Source organism: Anoplophora glabripennis, unplaced genomic scaffold, assembly GCF_000390285.2.
Source record: "Anoplophora glabripennis isolate ALB-LARVAE unplaced genomic scaffold, Agla_2.0 scaffold178, whole genome shotgun sequence".
NCBI lineage: Eukaryota > Metazoa > Arthropoda > Insecta > Coleoptera > Cerambycidae > Anoplophora > Anoplophora glabripennis.
This window is the reverse complement of record NW_019416348.1, coordinates 97,933-124,436: the sequence shown is the minus strand read 5'-3', so window position 1 is coordinate 124,436 and position 26,504 is coordinate 97,933. Positions and strand designations below refer to the sequence as shown.

The window sequence follows — 26,504 nt, the reverse complement described above, 5'->3', positions numbered from 1 at the left end:
TGAAAGTGACGTACTTAGTTCGAGAAGTAAAATTGCAAAACAAGTTTAATTTTGTGCATTTAGATATTACAAAACTTAAACGAGTTAATAAAGTATTTCTAACATTCTTTGTGTAACAGACATTTAGTTATTAATAATTAAAAGTAAGGGAAAATGCCGAAACCGCATTTCGAAAATAAACAGACGTGGATAAAACATGGTAAATGTGACATAGTTTTCTTATTTAGATATTAATAAATATTCATTCATTATTATGCATTATACATATTTTAGATCGTGAACGAGATAGAGATCGTAGAGTTACATTCAAACCAAATCGATTTGGAGGTCAAAAGAATCATAATAGAGATTGGAGTAATGCTATACGTGAACATTTACAAGATGAGGATGTTGATATGGGGGTTAGTTCTGGGTCTGGTAGAAATTTTATTAACAAGAAGTACAACAAGGGAAAGAAAGGGAGGAAAGGATCACCTATACCTAATAGTAGACGAAAATTATTAGAAGGTCCAACTAATTGGTATAAAGTTTCGGTAAGTACTTAATTATATAAGTATTATTAATATAAACAGTGCCAACACTGAAGCATAGTCAAAAGTCATGTCGCTAGATTAAATAGCCTAACAGTACAGTAGAACCTCGATAATCCGTCCCCTACGGGTCCAGGAGCATGGACGGAATGCAGAAAAGTTTTGGATTATTAGAGGAACATTTTTATTGACCCGTAACATCACGATACAGTACAGTATGTACATATAACTTTAATTTTCAACTGGAAATAGCATAGGTACTGTCTAAAATATTGTTCCATATTAAAACAATAACATCACGTGAAAGAAACAATGTAAGTGAAAGTATAAGAACTATATATACATACCTTATGTATAAATTACAGTATGTACATTATACTGCATTGACACACAACTGATTTGCTCTTAACTGTTTAAAACGTGAGAAATCATACGGTAAAAAATGTTCTGTTCTTAAGCAGGACAAAAAAGTGTGTAATGTTCTTTTGCTTAGCAGATGACAATACGATCTTCCAGAAATGGAATGGTCGGACGAAGCAAGAAGTTGGACTATCCGAGATCCAATTAACGAGGTTCTACTATAATGCGTAAAAAGTCCCAAAATTAATTATGTGTATGTCTAAAACATTAAAATAAAAGTTATGTATTGTGTACATATATTTTGCTACTGAGCTATTTTGGGAAAAATTTTTGGTTTGTGAACTAATGATAACGTGGGAAACAACTACTTTACGTGCGGTGTTATTAACTTTATCGATACACAAATCCTTAGAGTCATGTGAAAATATCTGTAAAAGTTCATAACACAAAATCTGTAAAAAACCTGTAAAAATTCAACATGAAAGTCTTGGAAATTATTCATTGTCCTCCCCCTGAGGTTAACAACCATTGTTTAACTTAAAAAAATGCTAAAATATTCTAGTTTGTAACGCTGGAACTAATAGTGATAAATAACTGTATTTTTTTAGCCGAGATATCAGTTAGTCTCATGTAGGTAATTGACCAAAAAGCATTCAGAATAATTGAAATTAGCTGTGGTCTCAGATAAATAAAACATAGCTAATTTACCATTGATGTTATTAAAGATTGGTCCTGGATTTATTAGTTGCCACAAATTATAACTATGTATCAAATTGCTCCTCTTTGTGGTACTTTGTATTACACTTAAACTGGATAGCTTCCTAACCAGTGCTGGCAACTGAAATCGGTTTTTTGGATAGTCGGTTAACCGGTTTCGGATAATTCGGATTTTTATGAAACCCGAAAACCGGTTATTCGATTCTTCAAATATCCGATTATTCAAATAACCGGTTATTCAAATAACCGATTCTTCAAATAACCGATTATTCGATAATCTGTTCATTCAAACATCCGAATAATCGGATTCTTTCTTTATAGTCAGTAACTATATAACACTAAGACTAGTGTTATGTAGTTATTGACATTAGCTACATAGTACATACATAGTAGTACCTACCACAAAAATTAGGTTGAACTATTAAGGGAAATACAATTTATTTTTATTTTTTATCCTGAAACAAGGACACAAGGATAAAAAAAACACACACCCACACACACATACACCAAACGACGAAACCCATTTATATAAATAATAAATTGAAGAACCACAGTTTATTAAGTGTAACGGTTTTAACAATTTTAACATTTTAACATTAATTTTAACTTTAATATTTAAAATGTGTGAATATGTGATTAAAATGTGCGAATATGTGAATAACATATCAGTCAGTTTTTCAAAACTCCGATTTTTAGATATCCGGTTTTTGTCATTATTCGAGTAACCGGTTATTCAGTTATTCGAATAACGGGTTTTAGAATATCCGGTTTTAATCACTATTCGGCTATCCGGTTGTATCTGAAATCGGTTTTCACGGAACCCGGTTAACCGGTTTCACTTTTTTACGGTTTTTGCCAGCACTAATTGAAAGTCGACATTTTCGTTAAATATTCAGTTGACAAAGCGATTCTTTTTTGTCACCTAGCTGCAAAATACTTTTATTGTTCTAGAACGCCAAAGCCTTTTTCGTTCTAGAATATAAAACACATGTCAAAATAATTTTTCATTTTTTCGAAGCTTATTTATGATTTTATTAATTAAACAATATACCTAGATTTTAAGTGATATAACATTTCAATACAAGACAATAACTATTATAAACAGAACGAGTATAATTTATTTCGCACTGCATGTAAATTGAAAGTGCCGATATTGCAGTGAGTTAAATTTGTGTCAAATCCAGTGCTGTCAGTTATCGTAGCTTTTAATTCTGGGTGTTCAATGAGGCTGCTGCTGTAATTGTTTAAGTTTACTGCACACGTATTATTGGCAAGTTCCGTAGGCTCTATTTTTATAGAATCATCTGTACAGGGTGTTTCAGGATTAAGTCGACAAACTTTAAGGATATATTCCTCATAAAAAATAAGAAATAGATCAAGTATACATTTTTTTCCAGAGTCGCTTCATTTTCGNTCATCCGCTTTCTCATTTCCACAAATGCCTTTGTGCCCTGGCACCCAACACAGTCTGACTGTATTGTTGGTGGCCAGTTCAGTTAGCATTTGTAAACAGTCCCACACCAGTTTTGAACTTACCTTGTGTGCGGCTAAAGCTTTAATTGCAGCTTGACTATCAGAGAATATATATATGAGTTTACGTTTATAACCTCTACGTACATTCTCTGCCAGACACGCTATTATCGCGAAAATTTCTGCTTGGAATGCGGTAGGGAACTCCCCCAGACTGTAGCTTGCACTCCATCTGGATCTTGAGTCCATATATTCCTGCACCTGTCCCTCTGGTCATTTTGGAGCCATCTGTAAACCGTACTAGGCTCCACCTTTCCAAGGTATTAAACCTTTCCTCCCATTTGCTTTGATCCTCTATTCGAGTCTCAAATGGCTTGTGGAAGTGAAACCTTGGAACCATCTTGTCAGATACCATCCCAAAAGTTGGTTCCTACATAGATGTGTTTATGATCCTGGAATAGGAACTACCCCTTCAGTTGTTGTTATTCTTGAGTTGATATGCTGCTAACCGCGCTTCTTTTTCCACCACTATATGCAGCGGTGGTAGATTTAGCATGACTTCTAGTGCAGCTGTCGGGGTTGATGCCTTCGCCCCCGTTATACCTAAATAGGCCAATCTCTGAATTCTATTCAGTTTTTCCCTCGCTGTGGTCTGCTGTGTTTTTTGCCACCATACCACAGCGCTGTAGAGAATCCTAGGTCTTACTATCGACGTATACAACCAGTATGACATCTTTGGTTTCAGTCCCCAGGTGCTCCCACTTCGTCTTACTCACCACTTTTTCCAAGTGCGCATTTCAGGTAAGCTTATTATCCAGTATCACTCCTAGATATTTTACTTCCCTGGAAAGCCTAATGCTCCTCTCCCCTATTATAGGTTCAGAAGGTCCAATTAAATTCCTTCTCCTGGTGAAGGGTACTACAACCGATTTGTCAGGGTTTACTGACAGTGCCTGCCCCTTACACCAGTCATCTATCCATTTCAAAGCCACTTTCATGAGTTCTGACATGATAATATTATGTTTCCCGACTATGAGAACGACTAAGTCGTCCGCATAGCCTTGTGTATAAAATCCCTTTCAATTAAGGCCCTCCAGTGCACCGTCCACCACTAATCCCCATAACAAGGGATACAGTATGCCTCCCTGGGGGCAGCCTCGGCCTACCTTACACTTGGATGTCTCTCCCGAAAGGGTAGTAGTTGTAGGTTAGTACATAATGATTTTCGTATCACATCGTATCATATCCTATCGTATCTTCATAGTACAAATTTGCTTTTAAACTGAAAATGCTTAAAAATTCTAAACCCTACTTTTTCAAAATAATTAGGCCTGTAATAGTATTTTACGTTACAAGTCCGGTAGGTGACTTATTACATTACGAGTTGTTTTACGGACGAGGCGACGTAGGAGCCGAGTCCGGAATAAAAATGAGTACTGCAATAACACCTAACGGCCGTGTATCGTATGATATTTTATTTCATACTGTCTTTCTATTTTTAACGAGCAGAAATTTCTATTTTTTCCTTAAAATTATCAAATTTTTGTTTGACATCGCTTTATCTGTCATTTTATAATATTGTTTGTGACATGTCTAATATCACGTTGCTAGGCAACATTTACCGGCTCTGATACTGTAATAGCTCACTTACCGGCCGCAAATGAATTTACCGGTTCTGATACTGTAATAGCTCACTTACCGGCTGCAAATGAATCCGGGAAATAGCAATATACCGGACAGTATGAAATAAAAAAATATACCTATCAATTTGAAAACAAAATATTTTTATACTGATTTACTGATTTTTAAAAACTTTTAGTTGTTGATGTCCTCAACAACGTTGTCTTCATGAGAATTAAAAACATTTAAATCTGCAGGATCCATTAAGTAGTGCACAAAAATAGTCAGTAATATAATACAAAAAATATTATATTAGAATTTATCCAGAATACACAAATACAAGATACAGGTTAGAGGTTATATACTGCCAAACAAACACAGACCAACCAGACCACCTGCCAAAGAATAATGGGAGTTGCAGACCAATAGAAAGCGAGAATAACATTATTCCAAGTATATCTAGTGCAGTTCGGAGATATAAGTTGTTCCCTAGTTTATCCGAAATATTAACTTATACCGTGATTGTAGAATGCAACATTTTAACAATGTTCTTATATAGCCTTATTCTTGATTTATATTTGCATTGTAGAACTGGCCCTATGCAACACAAAAAACTTATACAACATTCATGTTTTACAAGTTATTTTGTAAAAGAAACTTAAAATAAAAATACTATATAGGTATTTGGAATTTTAGTTATTTCAATAGTCTTGTTAAAAATGAGCAGTGAGCACAGAAACCGTGGAACACAGGTTGAGAGGTTAATTCTCTTCATTGGATTGGCTAAGAAAGGATGAACATAGTTCTGAGTTATATATTCAGTTTGACTGGGTACATACATAGAACTGGGGAATCATCATGATCGTTCAATCACAGAAGTCTGTGTGGCTTAGAATCTGGGACATTCACAATCATCAAATTAAATTGAGAATAACAACATACACATATTTACTAAAAAATTTGTAGATTTATTACATTTATCATAAAATCGGAGGTCATGTCAAAAATCCGTAGATCTAGGGATAAATCCGTAGCATTAACAACATTCCCAATATCTAGTAAATAGCTAAAATCATTCATTAGGAGAGGCATCAGACATAGACTGGTTTTGAACGTATTGGTGTTCATCAATTCACCATAGGTGAGACGACCGACAAATAATTTAGCTATTTCAATGTCTATCTATAGATTTGAATGTTGATGAGGTATAACCTACAAAGCATGCATATTTTATATCTTTAAACATTAATCTTTAATTTGGCAGTACATGGATGGAATGTAGAGAGAGAGGGTAACGAGCCAAGATGTAAAATGAGATAAAACCGAGGATAAAACTAATGCACGATTTGTCATATCTAAGTACTTTATATTTCATATATATGTAGTCCTTGGTTGTCCGTGTTTATTTTAATGGTTGTATTATTTTTTCTGTAAATTTATTTTGTATTTTTATGTTTTCAACTGTTTTTGCATTATTTCTGTCGTATATAGTGATTTAAAGAGTTAAAGTAAACGTAAAATTGTTACATGATGTGGTGTTAGGATCTTCCTGAAACTGTAAGAGAAGTAGTTTTTCCTTACGATTAACATCTCGTTAATGTACAAATTGAATGAGAATGTAATTTTGGGTTTCCTAAAGATAAAGCCATGCATTTTTTTTTGTTTATGTACTTAGTCGCCGCCAGTTACAAACTTACATTGCACTTCATTAGTCTTAGTTAGAAATCTTTGACCTGCTGTTGTTAACCACAAGCTAGGCTCTAGGGGGTCATACTCGCTATAAGAACCCTTAAGTCGCCTTGATGTTTATTTTACTTCTTGGTTGTAAGGCGGCTATGGACAGGCTCAGGTAATGGTGTAGCTGATCGCATCCAGTACTTTTAAACGTTTCTCACTGTTGGCATCTTCAGTGATAACTCTATAGTACTAATAGTACTAATGTCATCTGTGATGCAAGCATGGATATAATTCAATACCAGCCAGGGCAAATAGCTCCTGAAGAAGTTGTATCCCACAATGTTATTACTTTACCTGCCTGGTGAGAAGCAAGTCATGTTTCCTTAACACCTTTGTAGGTCACTTTTTGTCAGTGACATATGCTGTGATTGCTTCGTAGGTTATATCTCACCAATACCTACAGTCTTGTGCTAGAAGTAAATAGCTGAACATAAATTTTAATATATTTGCAGATTCCGCATGGAGATAAATATGAAAAAAGTTTTCTGTTAAAAACATTATTGGAGAAAGTAACCCCTTTACCATTTTGGCCCATAGCGGTAAGTTAATACATTCAATGTAAAAACATGATAATTATAGGCATTTTTCAGTGGCAAGTGTACGGAACAACAAGCACCTTTTATGTTGACGATTATAAAATTGCTGAAAAACTTCTTAATTTAGATCGACAAATACAGTTACCTAATGGATTTCGACTCATTATTCGAGTACATCCTGGTTCACCTAACGTCGATATGAACTCGGCTACAAAAGAAAAAATGAAACTCGTCATGGCTAAACGTTACAGTGCAGGAAACAAAGCATTGGACCTGACAAAATTCCATGCAGATCCAGAATTGCAAGATTATTTCTGTGCTTTATTCAAACCAATAGTGTTTTTAACCGTAGTTGAAATTATAGCGGAGAATATCCCAGAATTAGAAGCCCTTAATTTGTTTGATAACAAAATTTCAGTATTAAGTTTTCTGAAGAAATCTATGAAAAAGATACCTAATTTGAAGATTCTACACATGGGAAACAATAAGGTAATACTTGAATATTTTTAAAGTCCTTTCTTTTGTGGGATACCCTGACCCTGTATAAAATATCCTCATTTGTAGTTGAGAGAAATGGCTCAGTTGGATTCACTTCAAGGGCTCCCAATTATAGATCTAGTCTTGAACGGAAATCCGCTTTGTGACAAATTTAAGGACCAGGCGTCTTATATTAGGTATGATTCTAATTCACCTTTATAATCTGGGTTGCTTCTAAGTTATTCAAAAGTGCTTGTTCAGATTTATGAATAAGAGATGTGGATGTAATATTAATACAGCGTGATGCTGTTAAGAGGTTGTGTTTAGCATCACTTAGAAGTTGCCCTGATTTTAAATAATGGAAAATACATAAAGCTAACTAAGCAGTTTCCTTCTTTACTCTGTCTGTGATACATGAATCATTTAGTTCCAAAACTGGTCATTTACGTTATGTACAATGAAAATAGAAATGGAGAAATCAACCGAAACATTGAAAATTCATTGAATATGAAACTGTCATCACTAAGTTAGCAACAGTGTTTAACATAAGGTAGACTTATGTTGCACAACAGGCAGCTGAAAAATACAGTATATTGTAGAGCTGGCAACTGAAATCGGTTTTTTGGATAGTTGGTTAACCGATTTCGGATAATTAGTATTTTTACGAAACCAAAAACCGGTTATTTGATTCTTCAAATATCCGATTATTCAAATAACCAATTATTCAGATTATTCAATAGTCTGTTCATTCAAATATTCGAATAATCGGATTTTCTCTTTATAGCCAATAACTACATAACACTATAATATCTCTTAATGTTATGTAGGTATTGACATTGCCTACATAGTACATACATAGTAGATACCTACTACAAAAATTAGGTTGAACAATTAAGGGAAATACAATTTATTTTTATATTTTACCCTGGGACACAAACACAGATTGATAAAGAAAAACAATCACCCACACCCACATTCACCAAACACCAATTGACCAAACCCATTTATATAAATAATAAATTGAAAAATAAATGACTAATTTTTCCATCTGATAATCTAAAAATAGAAATTTGTTCGAAATGCAGGTTTGTGAAATGATATTTATATATTTGAATATGAAAAACAAAAAAAAAGTAAGGGTATTCGAAGAACTATTGCCATATTATCAAAACACTACTTACCTTTGCCTATGTTTAGATTTTTATAAAATCGTAAGTGGTGTTTTATAATAAATTAAGGGAAATATAATAATAAAAATATGAAGTATTAGAATGGTACACAGATAGAAAAAGTTCAGTTTTGTAGTATTATTCTATAATCTTACACATTGTTGTAAATTTACATTGGTAAAAAAACACCATAAACTTTAATGTAAGAGAAATATTTACGCAGGCATGATTATTTGTTTGTCTATTGACAGGTTTTTCAAATGAAGTTTAACTACGATTTAACTAACCAAATTTGGTTGCTAAGGTATGTTTGGCTGCTGCTAAGGATTTAAGTTAAATCCAGTTTAAATTCCTTTTGATAAAATAATATTAACTAAAAGCAATGGAGTTGTGATTTCACATCATTTACAGTTGTTAAAGAATATTACAAAATAGTACTGCTGTGGACAATACAAAGTTGGAAACCATTTTATGTCAACAAATGTACCACTAACTCCATATTGAACTAGAAGTTGTTTTTGTATTCAAAAGAAAAAATCAAATTTCGAATATTTTTTTATTAAATATTTTATTCTTTCTTCAGTAAACCTGCCTAATGCCTATGTTGTAAAATTTTAAATATATATTAATTTTATATATATGGATATCAGTATTATTTAGTAGAAGACATTTAAATAATAACAGTTCTTTTTTAAAAATGCCCTACAAAAGCTGTATTTATTAGATTATGTAAATGAAGCTTTAATTAAAGAATACTCATTTACAAAAGAATATTGATAGGAAATCATAGTTTCTGTATGGGAGGGATTGTCATTAATAATAATTAATATTGTTTCTCATGTATTGGACACCACATTACAAATAAATAAAATTTAGAAAAACTCATTGCTATTTTGTGAGAAATTTGGAAAAAAATATATCAACATCAAACACATAACACAGCATACCGATACTAAGCATGCAAGATCTTTTGCTTACAACCACCAGAACATCTCTTAGAACTAAGTTTCTAGAGATGAAATATCTGCATCTCCAAACTCTTATCAATGAAAGAGAAACTGCTCTGCTGTACCATGAGATACTAGTAACAGTAAGTCCTTCAAGAAAGAGGGAGAAACGTGTGATGGAAAAGTTTTTCACAAAATGCAACCGAAATTTTACTCAATAAAAAAAATATTTGCAAAAATTGGTGTCCAATATATTTTGAAATACAATATTTTTGTGTCTGCTGCAAAAAATTCAAATAACAACCCAAATTGATGTTCCCATATAGAAGCAATAAATTGAAAAAATTGTAATGAAACATATATTCTGTTAAATAGGCTTCATTTATGTAAAAATAAGAGTGAGTAGCCTTAAAATATGTTAATATAAATAAATACAGATACACAAATTTCTCTTAATAATAAAGAATAATCAACAGTATTGAACTAGCACAATAAAAAAAAGCATGTACTCTTTGCTGTTGTATAATTGTTCTTTATTTATAATGAAATTTGTCAAGTTATATTTATATTATTGCCATCATTATATTCACGAAAAGTTCCAGCCCTCTATATTTGGGTTTTTTTGCTATAAAAAAAAGGAAACATTAACAAAAAACCCAATTATATATTCTTTGTTCCAACAGCTTCCAACAGTTAAATTAGATTCAAACTATCAGAAATTTTGGATCACCTAGTAAGTCACATATTTTTAGTGACTATAAGCAGTACCAAATATTTTTGGTAGTTTTAAATTTAAGCATAATTGCTGCGGGGATATGCTATACGAACGCAAAACAACAATATTAAAAATTAAAAAATCGTGTTCTGAATGATACTGTTATTGGTTTTTAATGTTTTCTGCCAAATAATTTGTTTAACATGTTTCGATTTGTAAATCATTTTAAAGTTTACTGAAAAAGAATACAATGTTGTTACCATACAATTCTGATACTTTTGTTTTAGTGGTATATAAAATAACAGCTTTTAGTTTAGTCCTATTCTTTTAAATGACTGAAGAGATGTTATATAATATGTAATATAGGTATATGTCAAAAAGCAGTGTATTCCTAGTCCAAATTTAATATTTGTCCATGAAGTTGTTTTTGAAATTCAGAATATTAAAATTAAAAAAACATCTCTAAATATCATACGAACAAATCAAAATATTAAAATAAAAATGGCAATGAATGGGAAAAAATTAAGGCTTAACTCAAAGCAAACTAGTGGCATAGATATGAGTTACTTTGGTTATATTTTCATTAAAAAAAATAGGAAAAAAAAAACCTAAAAGAATGAAACATTTCTAAAATACATCTAGATATATAACATTAACACCCTCTATTTCAAAAATCAGAAACTTTTGACGTAGTGTTGTGTTACAACCCGTATAAGACAAGGGTGGTAATGGTAATATAAATTTATCTTTTTTTTTTTGGTTGCCGTCAATTAGTATTATAGAACGGTTTTCTTAACATTCTGTGTACACAAAACAAAACTCATTTAACATTTTAAGGTTTCTACAAAAAAATCATTTGACACACCTGTACAGTAGATCAGAAATTAATCTCTCATAAAAATATTTGACACCTAATATTTGTTACTATATTTGTTGTTGATGTAATCTATGCTCTGAGCGAGTGTTCGCAGGATGAATAGTGTATAATACTTGGGCCTCTTGGGCTCCCTTGATTTTTTTTTGTCTACAGCGAAGTTCGGAAGAGGTTCCCCAAATGTATGAAACTGGTAAGTCTATTATTGTTTATAATGCGTATTATGCAATGTAAGTAAACAAATTTAAACTTTTTATTTGTAAAAATGTAAAATTTTTATTGAGTGGTTCATGTTTTTTGTGTAGGGTGAGTATATGTTATATTTTTAAACTTTCTGTTTATCAATTATAATCCAAACTTATATACAGTCTGTAATTGTGAAAAAAGAAGAAAAAAATTCTTGCTAATAGATTCTGCTTGTGTTGAAATGTACTAAAATGTAGTTTTATCCCATTAACCCCCGAGACCATAAAAAGTTAAAATTTTTGGAACGTGTAAATTAAAAAAATATATGAGGTTGAACAAAAAATGTATGGAATGCGTAAACACAATTTTGCCTATATTCAAACACATTCAAACTATTTTTATTTTTGCTAACATAAATTAGTATATATGTTATTCGCAATAGTCGAAATCGCCCACTGCCCGATTTTTTTGTCCGAAACGCGTTATGGATATATCAATTTGCCCACGATGCGTTTAGTGACTTTTTCTTTGAACATTGAGTAAAGCAAATTAACTAAAACGTGTTGTGGGTAAAGTATGTCACCCACAAAGCAAAATAATAAGCTTTTGTTTTGCCTTGTGGGTCATTTCTTTTGCCCATGTCACGTTCTTGCTATTGCTCTTTACCGAGAATGTATGTTGAATAAAACAATGAATACAAAAATAATAAAGCGTTTAAATGTAGTTATCATAGAATATATATCATAAACAAAATCATGCAAAGAAATTTAAAAATAGGGAAGCAAGACCTAAAAAACATTATGTTTTTACAGGAGTTGCTTTTGTGACATTTTGAATTACATTTTACTCGTGTATTTAATTTTATGCATGCTCATGCCTCCGTTTAACATCCTTTCAGGCAATTGCATACATCAAACAGATCCTTGCTTAGACCCAGAAGACAACATTATTTTTTGGCATATGAAAATTCACTAGCACTTACTGAGTATATCTTACCACTAGCGTCTGGTTGAAACTGATAACAAGCAGTCCCGTTACAACGCGTTTGGGGTAAAACGTAATAGCCAGAATGCGATGTGGTCAAAAGAAATGCTCCACAAAGCAAAACAAAAGTTTATTTAGCGTTGTCGGTGACATACTTCACCCATAACGCGTTTCGGACAAAAAAATCGGGCAATGGACGATTTCAGCTATTGCGAATAACATATATGTATTGAAATACATACATTAGTATAGAAATGAAGGTATACAATTTTTTTGGAATATTAAAAAAAAAATAAATAGAAAAAAAGCGTTTATGTACCTTTGGCGGTTAATGGGTTAAGAAGGCTAACATACACTTGGTGTTCTCTAGTTGTACTAGTAATTGTACTAGAACCCTTAGAACTCAAAAATATATTTTCAACGTTGAATGAGGAATACTATTTCTCACTCAACGCTGTTAGTTATGAAACACATAAATAGTCCTTTTCCATCATTTTATATGTCTAAATCAAAGTAGGCCGATTTTGAACTTGGCAATAATTTTGGTTCTAAATTTACTGAAATTTTTTGATATCTACAAAAATGACACTTTACTTGCACAGGAAATATATTTTTTTACTTATTCTTGACAATTCTATATTTCAGAAATAAAAATATGTTACAGATTATTTTGTAACGAAGCAGAATCATTTCCCATAATATAAATCTGAAACTTTTTTTGTCAAGTTTGAGACACTGTACATAGACAGTAAGCAAACATTATTTTTTATTTATTTGAATTGCTTTATTAGGTATGACACACCTAATTATATTAAGAAACGGTTGAATTACAAAAATAAAAACAAAAAAAGTCAGTTATAAGGAAATTTAACAAATTTTCATAATGTAATTTTAGGATGGCATTGATCTACCCCCTCCAATAAGTTTCGATATTGCCGAAGAACACCAGTTACCAGATCCTCAGCAAACATTTTTATGTAACGCTGAAGGCAGCTCTATTATACGCCAGTTTCTCGAGCAATATTTTCTTATTTACGACACAGAAAACCGACAGCCTCTGTTGCAAGCTTATCATGAAAATGCCACGTTTTCTATGACGATGGGATACCCGTATGGTTATGGCAAAGATAAAAATGTGGCCTGGTTGAACTGGTATGCCACAGACAATAGAAATATCATGAGAGTGCAAGACCCTGAGAGAAGGAATAAATTGCTGAAACAGGGCCATTTAGCTGTTGTCTCGTTCCTACAACAAATGCCCCTAACCAGGCATGATATTCACGGCTTCACTGTTGATCTCACTATATTTACAGTAAGTACAATATTGTTTATATTATCAGATGTCTATGTTGTTTTGTTATGTGTTTCGCGATGGGGTTTTATTATATCATTTCTTCTTTTAAAAAGTATTTGAAAATCGAAACTGGACTGAAAAAAGTTGATTTATATGAATGTTATTGCAAACTCTAGCAAAATATTTTTACTTAGTACTGGAATTATTTATAGTTTTCTACTTGATTGCCATTGTATATACAGTGCTTACGTATAGTGTCCCTTTCTTTTAACATAGTCTTACAATTGGTTAGAGAAAAAAATGTGTTAATGTTGGTGAGAATGAAAAGGCAGATTTTGAGATTAGTAATGTATATCTAAAGCAGAGGTCCCCAAACTTTTTTGTCTCGTAGACCATGTGCCAATTTTTCCTGTTTTTGGTAGACCCCTGCCTTTCTAATATTGAATTGTTACGAATTTATCAACTTCAAATGTGCTTTTGATAACTGCCACATTGCAAGTTTTTACAAATTACAAGTTTTGCGACCACAAAGCGAATTGCCTACTGCACAATTTTATGAAACATGCTAATATGTTATTGAGTGTAGTAAATAAAATAATTGTTTACTACGAAATTTATAATAATTCTTAAACAGTTTGATATACAGGGTGTTTCAGAAAGACCTCCCGTAAATTCAGGGGGTGATAGTACGACAAAAAATAAGAATTTTTTGTCTTATGAACTATATGAACCCCAGAATACCAAAATTCATAAAAAATTTTCGCACCGTTTGGAAATTTTCGTAAATTTTATTTTGTTGCTCTGTATCTCGAAAACAAGAGGAGATAGACATATAGTTCATAAGACAAAAAATTCTTATTATTTGTCGTAATATCACCCCCTGAATTTACAGGAGGTCTTTCTGAAACACCCTGTATAAGAAAATAATAACTTAAATTTCAATAACAAAAGTAAGTGTAACAATAATTTTATAAGTAAAATGAAATAGGTTGATTGGACTTAAAATAATATTCTAACAATTAGCAGTAAGTAATTAATTAAAATTCAAAGTAATTAAGTTATTGGTTTGGCCAGTCGACGGAGAATGTTCCCACCATCAATCTCGAATTTTCCCATGATTAAATGGGAGGTTTTTCAACCTTAATTTCCGACTTTTCTGGCTTGATAAAAAAAAATAAAAAAATCTTGTTCCGAAGCAGAAAACCAGTTCCAAATATTGTGTAAAATTTTGGAAGCAATCGTTCGAGCTGTTCTCCGAATATTATGGGAACTGTCTAAATAGTATGTTTCGAGATAGTCATGTTTAAAGTTTAGCGAAGAATTGACACGCTTGGGAACATGGTCACTTGTCAGCTTCTTGGTAAATCGTCCATAACTTTTACAGTTTTTAGAATATCAAGATAACATTTACACAGGATATCTTGCATATTCCAAACTTGAACAATTTTTTTTTGGAAAAATTGATTTTTGTAAACTCATAGTTAAATAATATACAGTGAAAATTGGTTATAACGACCTTCAAGGGACTGTTTGTTTACAGTTGTTATAACCGATAAACGGAATAAGCAATTACATATTGTATTTTATTGAAAATTTATATATGCAGAAAAAATTTATTTATTTATTTATTTATCTTGTTGTGGACAAAAAAGGATTGTATAACAATAGTCAAATAAACATATAATAACTTAACCTANTCTAACAAGAGTACATTATTTTTAGAAAATAAAAGTACATTGGAGAAATTGGAGCCCGAATGCCTCCTAACCTAACCTCAAAAAAATTAGAACTTAAAATGTTATACGAATGTAGCATAACTAGCGCCCTCTATAAAATATACAAAAATAATTAGACTAGCCAAATACGCTAGTGACTAGCGTATTTGGCTAGTCACTGTTTTCATTTCATACTGTTTGGAAATTTTCGTAAAAATTCTATTTAAAAAATTTTATTTTGTCGCTCTGTACCTTGAAAACAAGAGGAGATAGACATAGTTCATAAGACAAAAAATTCTTATTTTTTTGTCGTACTCTCACCCCCTGAATTTACAGGAGGTCTTTCTGAAACACACTGTATAAGAAAATAATAACTTAAATTTCAATAACAAAAGTAAGTGTAACAATAATTTTATAAGTAAAATGAAATAGGTTGATTGGACTTAAAATAATCTTCTAACAATTAGCAGTAAGTAATTAATTAAAATTCAAAGTAATTAAGTTATTGGTTTGGCCAGTCGACGGAGAATGTTCCCACCATCAATCTCGAATTTTCCCATGATTAAATGGGAGGTTTTTCAACCTTAATTTCCGACTTTTCTGGCTTGATAAAAAAAAATAAAAAAATCTTGTTCCGAAGCAGAAAACCAGTTCCAAATATTGTGTAAAATTTTGGAAGCAATCGTTCGAGCTGTTCTCCGAATATTATGGGAACTGTCTAAATAGTATGTTTCGAGATAGTCATGTTTAAAGTTTAGCGAAGAATTGACACGCTTGGGAACATGGTCACTTGTCAGCTTCTTGGTAAATCGTCCATAACTTTTACAGTTTTTAGAATATCAAGATAACATTTACAGAGGATATCTTGCATATTCCAAACTTGAACAATTTTTTTTTGGAAAAATTGATTTTTGTAAACTCGTTAAATAATATACAGTGAAAATTGGTTATAACGACCTTCAAGGAACTGTTTGTTTACAGTTGTTATAACCGATAAACGGAATAAGCAATTACATATTGTATTTTATTGAAAATTTATATATGCAGAAAAAATGAGAAAGAACCCCGTACAAACCTTATGGGAAATGGCTCCCGGTTAATCACAATCAGGCTAACGCACGTAACCCTGGGAACAGCGAATTTAGTCGCTTATTTTTATTGAAATAATTAAATTCCGCACCACGAGCGGGTTAACCCACCTAATCCCTAGAAACCACCCCTGCCAAACCACAATCAGGCTAACCCACGTAACCCTGGGAACAGGGAGTTTAATTATTTTTATTGAAATAATTAAATTTGGCACCACAAACGAGTTAACCCGCTTACTCCCTATCCTACCTAACACCTAGAAACCACCCCTACCAAACCACAAGTAGGCTAACCCACGTAACCCTGGAAACAGTGAATTTAGTTAATTAATACTGATGGAACTGTTCCCAGTGTCAGGTGGGTTAGCCTACTTGTGATGTGGTAGGGGTGGTGTCTAAGGGCTACGTGGGTTAAGGGGTAGGCGGGTTAGCCCCCTTGTGGTGTGGAATTTAATTATTTGAATAAAAATAATCGACTAAACTCGCTGTTCCCTGGGTTAGGTGAGTTAGCCTGATTGTGGTATGGCGGGGGTGGTTTCTAGGGGTTAGGTGGGATTGGGGGTAGGCGGGTTAGCATGCTTGTGGTATGGAATTTAATTATTTCAAGAAAAATAAACGACTAAACTCGCTGTTCCCGGGGTCTGCTTGTGGTTTGGTAGGGGTGGTTTCTAAGGGTTAGGTGGGTTTATCTCGGAACCTGTGAAGTTTTAGACTTTGCACCTAAGAAGACATTTGTTCAGGACGCCAAGATACGTAACATATACGGCCAGAAGAGCAGTGCTTTGGCAATTTTAAGGCCGTATATCACTATTGGTCGTTATAACCGATAGATTATATGGTAAATGTATATAAAAACACGTCGCTAAATCCGAAATGTAGTTGTAAACGGTGTCGTAGTAAATGATATTTTTAATGTGGTATTTCTATAGGATTTAATAGAGACTTCCAAATTCCATCGTTATATCCAATATGTTGTATAAAGCAATGTCATTATAACCAATTTTCATTGTATTATATTGAGAAACCTTTTTTTTTACTTTACCGTTAATCTGTGATTCCTGTGCAACATATTCACCAGTCTTTGCTGAACCCTCCCTTCACGGGTAGCATTGTGAGTTTTGCCTTTGACGGTATGCACACCTTCTGCATCTTCGATTTGGCAGTGCTGATCAGTGTTTCTTCCAGCCTTTATGCCTAATGTGATAAATTGCCTACAACTTCCACAATTATTGAAACTCGAATATGAAATTTACACACAATATTATTAAGACTACAAACTCCTTAGGTTGTTTCAAAGCTGGTCGTTTGGCCTCTTAAAAATCCAGACTATTTTTTTTTACAAGTAGGCAGTACATTGAGAATAAGGAAAAAAGGCATATTTTTCCTTCTTATTTTTACCATTACATTTCCTGAACATTACATGCCTGTTCAACATAATCACACCCTGCGGAATGCTTTTATGAAACTATTAACACATAATTATTCAGTATTTTTGCAAAATTCTTGACTAAACAGGAAAGGTACATTCCGATATTTACGTGGACGCCATGTTTTTCACTGCGAAAAATTAAAGGAATCCTTGTATTTCAACATTTTTTAATTAGATGCATTTTCTTGTTCTATCATTGCCCTACTAAAAATGCAATTTCTTGTCTATAAAACGCCAGCCCTAAGGGTGTAGTGTAAGCAATTTTGCAAAGCAGTTTGTAGACGTTCATGCGTGGTAATTTTTCTCCTTAATAGAACTTCATATTTGAATGAAACAAGTTTTAATAGATTAATAAATGCCTGTGTTTTTAAAAAATAATAATGAAGAATGAGCCCAACCCATATTGTTGCCATAACATTGCCCAAATTTGAAACTATGCTGAGGTACTATTGAACACTATAACAAAAAATTGAAAGCAGGACACTAGTAAGTCTACATAGTCTCAAGTTTCATTTTTTTTTAATTTGTGTTGATAACATCTGTCTGTCAAGAAGTTTCGCCAAATTTCTGCATACAATTGCCTAACTTATATTTATCCCTATTTTTATATTTATTTTATAAAACATTCTCCAGTTATTTGGATAAAACTAAAAACATTGTCAATTTTGCTTCCTTCTAATGGCTCTTGTTAGAAGACTAGAAAAAATAGACACGTCATTAATTTTAAAATGCACCTTTTTCATTCGAATTGACATTCTCATGTGAATTTTTCTCTGACCAAGCTATGACAGAAGAAGGATTACAAATTGGACAGTCCAAATGTTTATTAAATATTATATTCCTCAATCTATGATTTTTTTACAGCCTCAGATGTTGTGCCTGACAGTGTCGGGTATGTTTAAGGAATTAAAGAGTGGCCATAAAATTCCACCAATGAGGTTTTTCATCAGGACTCTTATCATTGTACCTGCGGGTTCAGGTTTCTGTATAGCCAACGAAGTTCTTCATGTTACTAATGCTACACCTGACCAGGCAAAGGTAAATTCTTGTTATCTTTCAGCTGTGTTTACTTTAACTAATTCAAATAAATTCAAATTCCAGCAATAACTGATAAACAGCTAGTAATTAATAATTATCTAATTAGATAATTATGAATATCTATGCCGGGTGGGGCATGTAATCCATAGAGTAGTTGTTTCTGGTTATAATATCAGTTAAAAGTCTTATCAATGAAGTTAGATATTATTTTCATACCTATATTTTTGGTGTTAAAGAATTTGTTTAACGTCAAATAATAATTAATTAACTAAGTTTTTCATGAAGATTTTGTGAATATATTTGAATTAGTTTAATTCCTTTAAAATAGGCTAAAAGTACAAGAGTTAATAATAAAATGTATATTTAAAAAAAAAGTCTTTCAGCTATCTTGTAGTAAATTTAAGCATGTAAAATAAGTTTTTACAAATTTTTGCGGTGTTTTATAAAATTTGTTGAAGGTTTTTAAAATTAGCGTTGTTTAAAAATTGTACTGCTAACTCTTTGTTTTAAATAAAGTACAAAAAAATTATGTGAAATAAAATGAACATAACAAATGTGACTAAATTTTAATATAATTATAGTGTGTACTGTATTTTTCTATTTATGGAAAAAAAATGTTAAAAATAATTAAAATAATTGTTAAAATTGCTTATTTTCACATATAAAAAAATTTTTTTTCAAGTAAAAAACCTTTAAATGACCATCATCAATATTTGAAGGGTACAGGGGAAAAAAGATGAATGTCCAATATTTGCCATTTGTAAATAAATACATATAACGATGCCCTAGTGGCCACTGCTTTCGTGAAAACAATCGTACTGGCAAAAAGAAATGAGGGTTGAAAGATACAGCGTACTTAAAATTTGCCTTACAGGGAAAGAAAAATTAATGTCCCGCCAGTGTATGAAAAACAGATGAATGTCCAACTTGTAACTAGCACGTGTTCTGATGTTGCTCCTGTTAGATTTAGTTTGTCGATCAAACGCCTATACAAACAGTGACAGTTATTTAGAATGTGATCGCAATATGGGACTTATCAATCAAAAGGCCATCAGAATAGAATGCAGAGATCCAAAATGCAAGGAACAAGTTCAATCCAATCGTAGTCATTAATTGCGAGAATTAGAAAACTTTCCAAGCTTGGAATGACCATTTATCAAATTACTTTGTTAAAAAAACGTCCATTTGAAAGTAGTCCTATCAGAGAAATTAAAAGGAAATGTCAAGAATGATGCAGTACCGAGACATAATATAATGGACCTATGTCTATGTCAGTACTCAGTAGTAGTACCACCAAAACGGAAACAAGAGATTTTTGGAATTCTTCCTGAAGGTCAATTTGTAATGCCTAGTTTGAAAAAATAAACAACCCATTGCGATTGCTCTGAAAAAATACGAGAACTTACAAGAACTGAAAAAATTTGTAGTAGCTAGTGCAACATTATTTTGAGGATTTACCATACGACAAGACAGCAACTTAAATTGTGGTGTTGAAGCATCATGTAAATGACATCTCTTTTATTTTAAGTTGTATTTTTATTCAAGTAGGTATTATTTTTACTTATAATAAAAAGTTACGTATTAAAATTCACATTGCTACTCGAATTGTTTTCTGATTCTTTCTCCCTGAGTGATGTGACATTCATCTTTTTTCTCACATTTTTTTGATAGCACGTATTAATTATTGTTATTTTTTTTGAAGTTTCTGCTGGCTCAAATCTACAATATTGCATATTATAACGAGCGTTCAAATAAAAACGTGGTCGAAGTTGGCTCTGACACATTGGACGTAGGGAGTAGCTTATAGCGACCAACTTAACCTCATTTCTCAACGAGCTGTATAGCAGCTGTCAGTTTCAATAACGTTAATGACTATATAACTTTATTTTAAAGAATAATCGTGATAACAATAACAAACAATTAAAGGAGCTGCGGAAAGTGTCCCCCTCCTTGTTATAACAATAAATTAAAGCAGCTGCTGAAAGTGTCCCCCTCCTTGTTCCAAGCACTTTTCACACCTGTTCCTCAAAGAATTAAAGACNAAAAAAAAAAAATTTCACGCGACGGACTCGAACTAGCGATATACTGACTGTCAGTTCCTAACGCTACCTATTAGGCCACGCTCCCAGTTGAGGAGTGTGTCACATCTAGTGGATTTAGCTGTCAGGTAAAACTTCAAAATCGATTATCTCGGTAAATTATGAACGTAGCGTAGAACTACTTCGAAAAATTGTTATTCAAGGTCCAAACTACACATACCATAAATATCAAAAATTACAAAAATCCGACTACCTTACCTGTTAGATTTAATGTCTATCTCTAGACGTAAATTATCAATGCTAATACGGAGAAGAGTTTGTAAAAATAACAAAATCTGTTTTTTAATGGTAAATGGATAATATTGGATACCTGACCGTAGTTTTCTATTTGGATCAACTTTAAATAACGATTGTCGATATTTTAAAAAATAAAGGTACTTTACTCTTGAGCAAAATTTACATTTTTCGACAAACCTCGTATACGACTGCAAAAAATTGAAATCTGATTATTTCATTTTGGATTTTAGGCCATGCAGAACTCTTCATCAAGAATAACTTTTTCTCATAAAACCAAAAAAGAGAAGGAGCGTTAAATTGACGTCCACGGGATGTCGGTTATTCAATTTTGTATTGCGATGAAATTTGTTTGTACAATTGCGGTACAATAATTGTATTAATTCTAAATTGACACAATTATTGAAGTAAAAATTGTAACGTTAGTTTCACGTTTAAATCAACCTAAATACGTCCACTGTAAAATCATCGTAGTGGGAGAGCGATAGTCTCCGCCTCCAGCTGTAACGCCCGTGCACCCGACCCCGCAGCGATACCTTAGCAGTGTACAGAGAACAGACTCTTAATGAATTCTAAAACTTTTAAAACCTGTAAATTTTTTGTTTCCATTAAAAAGTTTGGTGCGAAAGTACGTAAAAAAAGTAGTGACAATGAGAAAGATTTTAAAAGTAATTAAAACACCTAAAAAATTTTGACGCAGTTTGGCGTTTTGGGAAATAATTCTATTTTATTAAGAGGTAATGTCAATCAAGAAGTTGGGAAAAAAGGTGATTTTTGAAAATTTTCAAGGAAAAATCGATACAAGATATAATGTCAGAAACAAAATGGCTTTATAGTTTATTGTAAATGTTTTCATGTATTATTGTGAATATTTTCAAACTATTAAGATTCAAAATGGCGGTTGTAGATGATGACAAACAACAGCACCTTTTATTCAGAGGGCTGTATGGCCGGAAAGGTTTCTTATAAACAGATGGTCTTGGAACAAAAGATTTTTTTTGTTAATTGTTGAACTTGCCACGGAAGCTTTTGGGTTTATAAGAATTTATGAGAGTAGAAAAATAAAAGTAAAACACTTGTCGAGCTCTAACTCGTTTATTATAACGTACAGTTTACTGCTTAGGTACAGCTCTGCCTGCTGACCAATCCACCACTCTACTGCCCCCGACCCGAGGCGTCACAGAACCTCTAGCCTGTGTTCGTTCACCGCACCCTATCTCACCTACATGCAGTGCTCTGCTGGTGTTTACCTATACTAAGCAGAGCGGTACTAACATAACATAATACATTTAAATGAATACACAAAGTTAACTACAAATCGGAGAGGCATAAGCTTTTTTCTTTAACATCTTCACATAATAAAGCATTGGTTAAACCATTTATCCAAATATTGATTTTTTCAAAAGTGTGGCTTGGCCCCTTAAAATATTATTTGAAATGCATTGTCAGGTCCAAAAAAATATTTTTTGTTTGGGTAGGTAAAAATATCAAATAATAATAATAATAATAATAATAAATTGCCTCTCAATTAAAATATAAGTGCACATAGCAGATTTGAAGATAATTATACTTATTAAATATTTGTTTGATTTAATAAATAACATGGAATGTTAAAAGTAGAATCGATGGCCACCAAATGTAGAGCACAGATATTAACTTTAATTCTAAACGTCTAATAATAAGATTATTCTGATCACTTGCACAAAAAGGTCATTTACACAAATGTGGGATATGAGAATTAATATTAATTTTGAATATATTTAGCCAACAAATATTTTTTTAAATATCATATATACATGAAGAAGTCGGTGTACAACGGCAATTTTTTTTTTCCTGACGGCCTCCTTAATTTTGCAACATTAAAAATCTTTTGTTGTTAAACCTATGGTTAAGATGATCTTGAGAACACCTACATAAACTAATGCAAAAAATTAAAGGGTCAAAAGAATTTCCGAAATTTTTCTGTGATTTTTGACAGTGTAGGTGAAAAATGGAATTAAAAAAAAGCAATTTGAAGCTCTAAGATTCTAGTTTTTAGATCTTTCGGTCGAAATTTTTTAGGAGCTAGGGTTATCATACAAATCTAATAGCGCGACCACAAAATTTTGCAAATTTTTATAATTTAATTTTCCTATGACATGTTGCCGCAACTTTTCGGAAACAAATTTTTTTTCATCTTTTATACGAATTTTAAACAACAGGGTAGTTTTGAAAAAAAAAAACAGTTTTATAAGTGATTGTAGACTGTACAAAATTTAATTAGAAATTTGCCTCAAAAAAAGGGTTTGAATCGGAGTTGAAATCTAGTTCTAGGTCATCAACTTTAATTTTAATTTAATTAAAAGTTGATGAACAGAAGCATAGAATGGAAAGCCGAATCGTGCTGGAAACAATTGGATTTTGTTTTCTTCAATGTCCGGAAGATTTTCCAAAAAAACAAAAAAAAATTTCCGACATTTTTTCGAAAAGTTTTGAATTTTTTTTTTCATTAATTTAAACGTTATTTGCGGTAAAAATGTGAGAAACCTCAAAAAAATTTTTTTTCCATTTTAACCATGATTATGAAGTGTTTGAAACAAAGAAACGGTTTGCTAGATCGAGATGAAACTTCACAGAGTTCTTCTGGGTATATCGTGAATATTTCTAATTTAGCCGTTAATTTTCTAAAAAACCATTGATAAAATGAAAAATAAAAGTTTTCTCTCGTTTTAACTTTATTTCTGGACACACTGTACATATACGTTTTTATTTAATATTTTAGGAAGCCTTTAAAACTCCTGTAACGGTAGAACCCGCTCCAACAACTTCAGTTAATATATCGGTGCCTGCAGTGCAAGCCACTCCAGCTGTGCCAGTGCCTGATGATGTTACCAAACAAGAAATGATTCAACAAATGTCCACACATTCTGGAATGAATTTGGAGTGGTCTTTGAAGTAAGTTAAAAATTATTTAATTTATGAAGTTGTTTGAATCCAGTACTAAACGGTGAGCACAGAAATAGTGGTAAACAATCAATCTAGTTGGTGATTTTTAAGAAAATTAAATTTGAAAACTCATTTCTGAACGCCTGTAAACATTTCTTATTTAAAATTAATAATCAATGAATGTTGTAATAAAAACTTACTTTATTAGTAACTAATTTTCAAATTATTAATTATTTGTAGATGTTTAGAAGAAACCCAATGGGACTTCCAAAGGGCTAGTATGGTTTTTCAGCAACTACAATCACAGGGTGTTATACCACCCGAAGCTTTCGTTAAATGATATTTGGAATACATATGTTTTCAAAATTAAAATAATTGATTTATTGTACTTTTTTACTTTTTAAATTATACATTAGTGTTTACTTATATTTTTTTAGTTGTTTGTATATATACAGATAGAATAATCGAATAGTAGCATTTTCTAGTTGTTTATAATTATGTTCGTAGATGAACAACCGAAAGTTAATATTTTCAATTTTTCTGTTTTTAATTTCTGTAGTTATATTTTCACCTTTTTATTTTTGAAATGAAAATTGAAAATATTAATTTTATGTTGTTAACAATGATTTTTATTTTGTAAATAAATGAAAAAATAAAATTATGAAGACATAGTCTTGTACAAAGTTTTGATCATGTTTTAATGAAACTGGTACGTGTATTATTTATTTTTTTAATAAAATAGGTATTTCCAAAACAAAAATAATTTTTATTATTACCGAATGGGGTGCAATGAGATCACGAATTCCAATGTTCTTCCAGTTACTGACTACTCTAATAGGTTTGAATTCATACAAACTTAGACAAAGCTACGTTTATTCATATTACGATTCCTAACTGAACTAATTTGTACGATAAACATTCTTTAGGATATATACAGGGTGTTTTTAAATGAAGTAGCAAAAGTGGTACCAGTGAATGTAGAGTCAAAAATAAGAGGATTGAAGTAAAAAACCGTATATGAATGTTGCACCTCTGAGGCGATATACCTTCTTAAAGGAGGGGATTGAAATTCACATTTGAATTTTTTTCTTTAATATGAGGAATGCTAGAGACACGAAACTTGGTATGAGCATCCTACTAATAAAGAGAGACAACATTTCAATATTTGTTCGATCATTTGCCTATTTTATAAAGGTGTGAAACAGTCGACTCCATTGCAATATTTTATTAGAAATTTTTTACATGAAGCAAATTATTTATTTAAAAATAATTATTGGGAAGACTGATTTATTGCGCAACTTTTTTACCTCTTGTAATTTTTCAATAAAACCGATAGTTTTCTAGTAAAAAATTAGATGTGTCATCGTTCACTAAAGGGGTAATTGCGAAAATTTGAAAAAATAAAGCAGGCGGATGTCAACAAATAAATTGTTATTTATCATATTAATATTTATCTGAAATAAAATTTAATACAAACGAAAAACAAGAAATGCAAAATTTTAAAGAATATTCTCGAAATAATTTCCATTTTGCTACAAGCATAACCTAATACGTCTGTTCAAGTTATAACGTACTCGCACAAACAGTTGTTGGTTATTGCGAAGGTCATCTGCTGCCTGAAATATTCTTAAGCATAGTTCTTCTAAAGAGCAACAGGAGTGGCATAAACAATACTTTTTATGTGTCCCCACAAAAAGAAATCCATAGGGGTTAGGTCAGGTGATCGTGCAGGCCAACAAACAGGGGGGGCACACGACCACGACCAATCCAGCGATTCGGGAAATTTAAATTTAGCCATTATCTAATGCCAAGTGCACTAAGATACTCGGCCGCTCCAAGCCTGTGTGGAAGAATAAAAGGACCTACTAGAGTATTTCCTACAATTCCCATCCAAACATTTAAACTGAAATTATGTTGACATCTTGAAATAAATATTTCATTAATATTTTCTTCCGACCTTGAGTGAACATTATGAGAGTTTACTACACCTACTCTAGGAAAATTTGCTTCATCGGTGAAAAGTATATTCATTAGGAAATTTAAGTCATGCCTGGAAATATTAATGTACCATTGACGAAAATCCACGCGATTAGGTAAATCAGGGTCATTCAATTATTGCACGGGACTGTCAGAAACTTGAAGTTGCCTGGACACCTGTCTTGTGCTTGTACCACGGTCTTGTTCTAGATGTTCCAGTATAGCTTCCTCAGTTTCAACAGTTCTGACATTACGCCTTCTTCCGGCTCCCTCACGATTGGGCTGAATTTTACCAGTTTCGCGAAGCTTTCTTTCCACCGAGGCCAATGTTTATTTATGAGGAATCGGTCGGTTTGGATATCTTTGGTGGTATAATCTTACTG

At 32.0% G+C, this 26,504-nt stretch overlaps 1 protein-coding gene across 1 annotated transcript; it reads left to right on the top strand.

Moving 5' to 3' along the window:
* On the top strand, positions 1 to 24,736 carry LOC108904921 (nuclear RNA export factor 1). Its single transcript, XM_018707646.2, has 10 exons — positions 1 to 199; positions 274 to 533; positions 6,887 to 6,973; positions 7,025 to 7,459; positions 7,535 to 7,644; positions 11,309 to 11,345; positions 13,218 to 13,634; positions 18,713 to 18,886; positions 23,981 to 24,153; positions 24,385 to 24,736. The coding sequence occupies exons 1-10, from the start codon at positions 154 to 156 to the stop codon at positions 24,482 to 24,484; spliced, it is 1,839 nt and encodes a 612-aa protein (XP_018563162.1). The 5' UTR covers positions 1 to 153; the 3' UTR covers positions 24,485 to 24,736.
* The last annotated feature ends 1,768 nt before the right edge of the window (positions 24,737 to 26,504 follow it).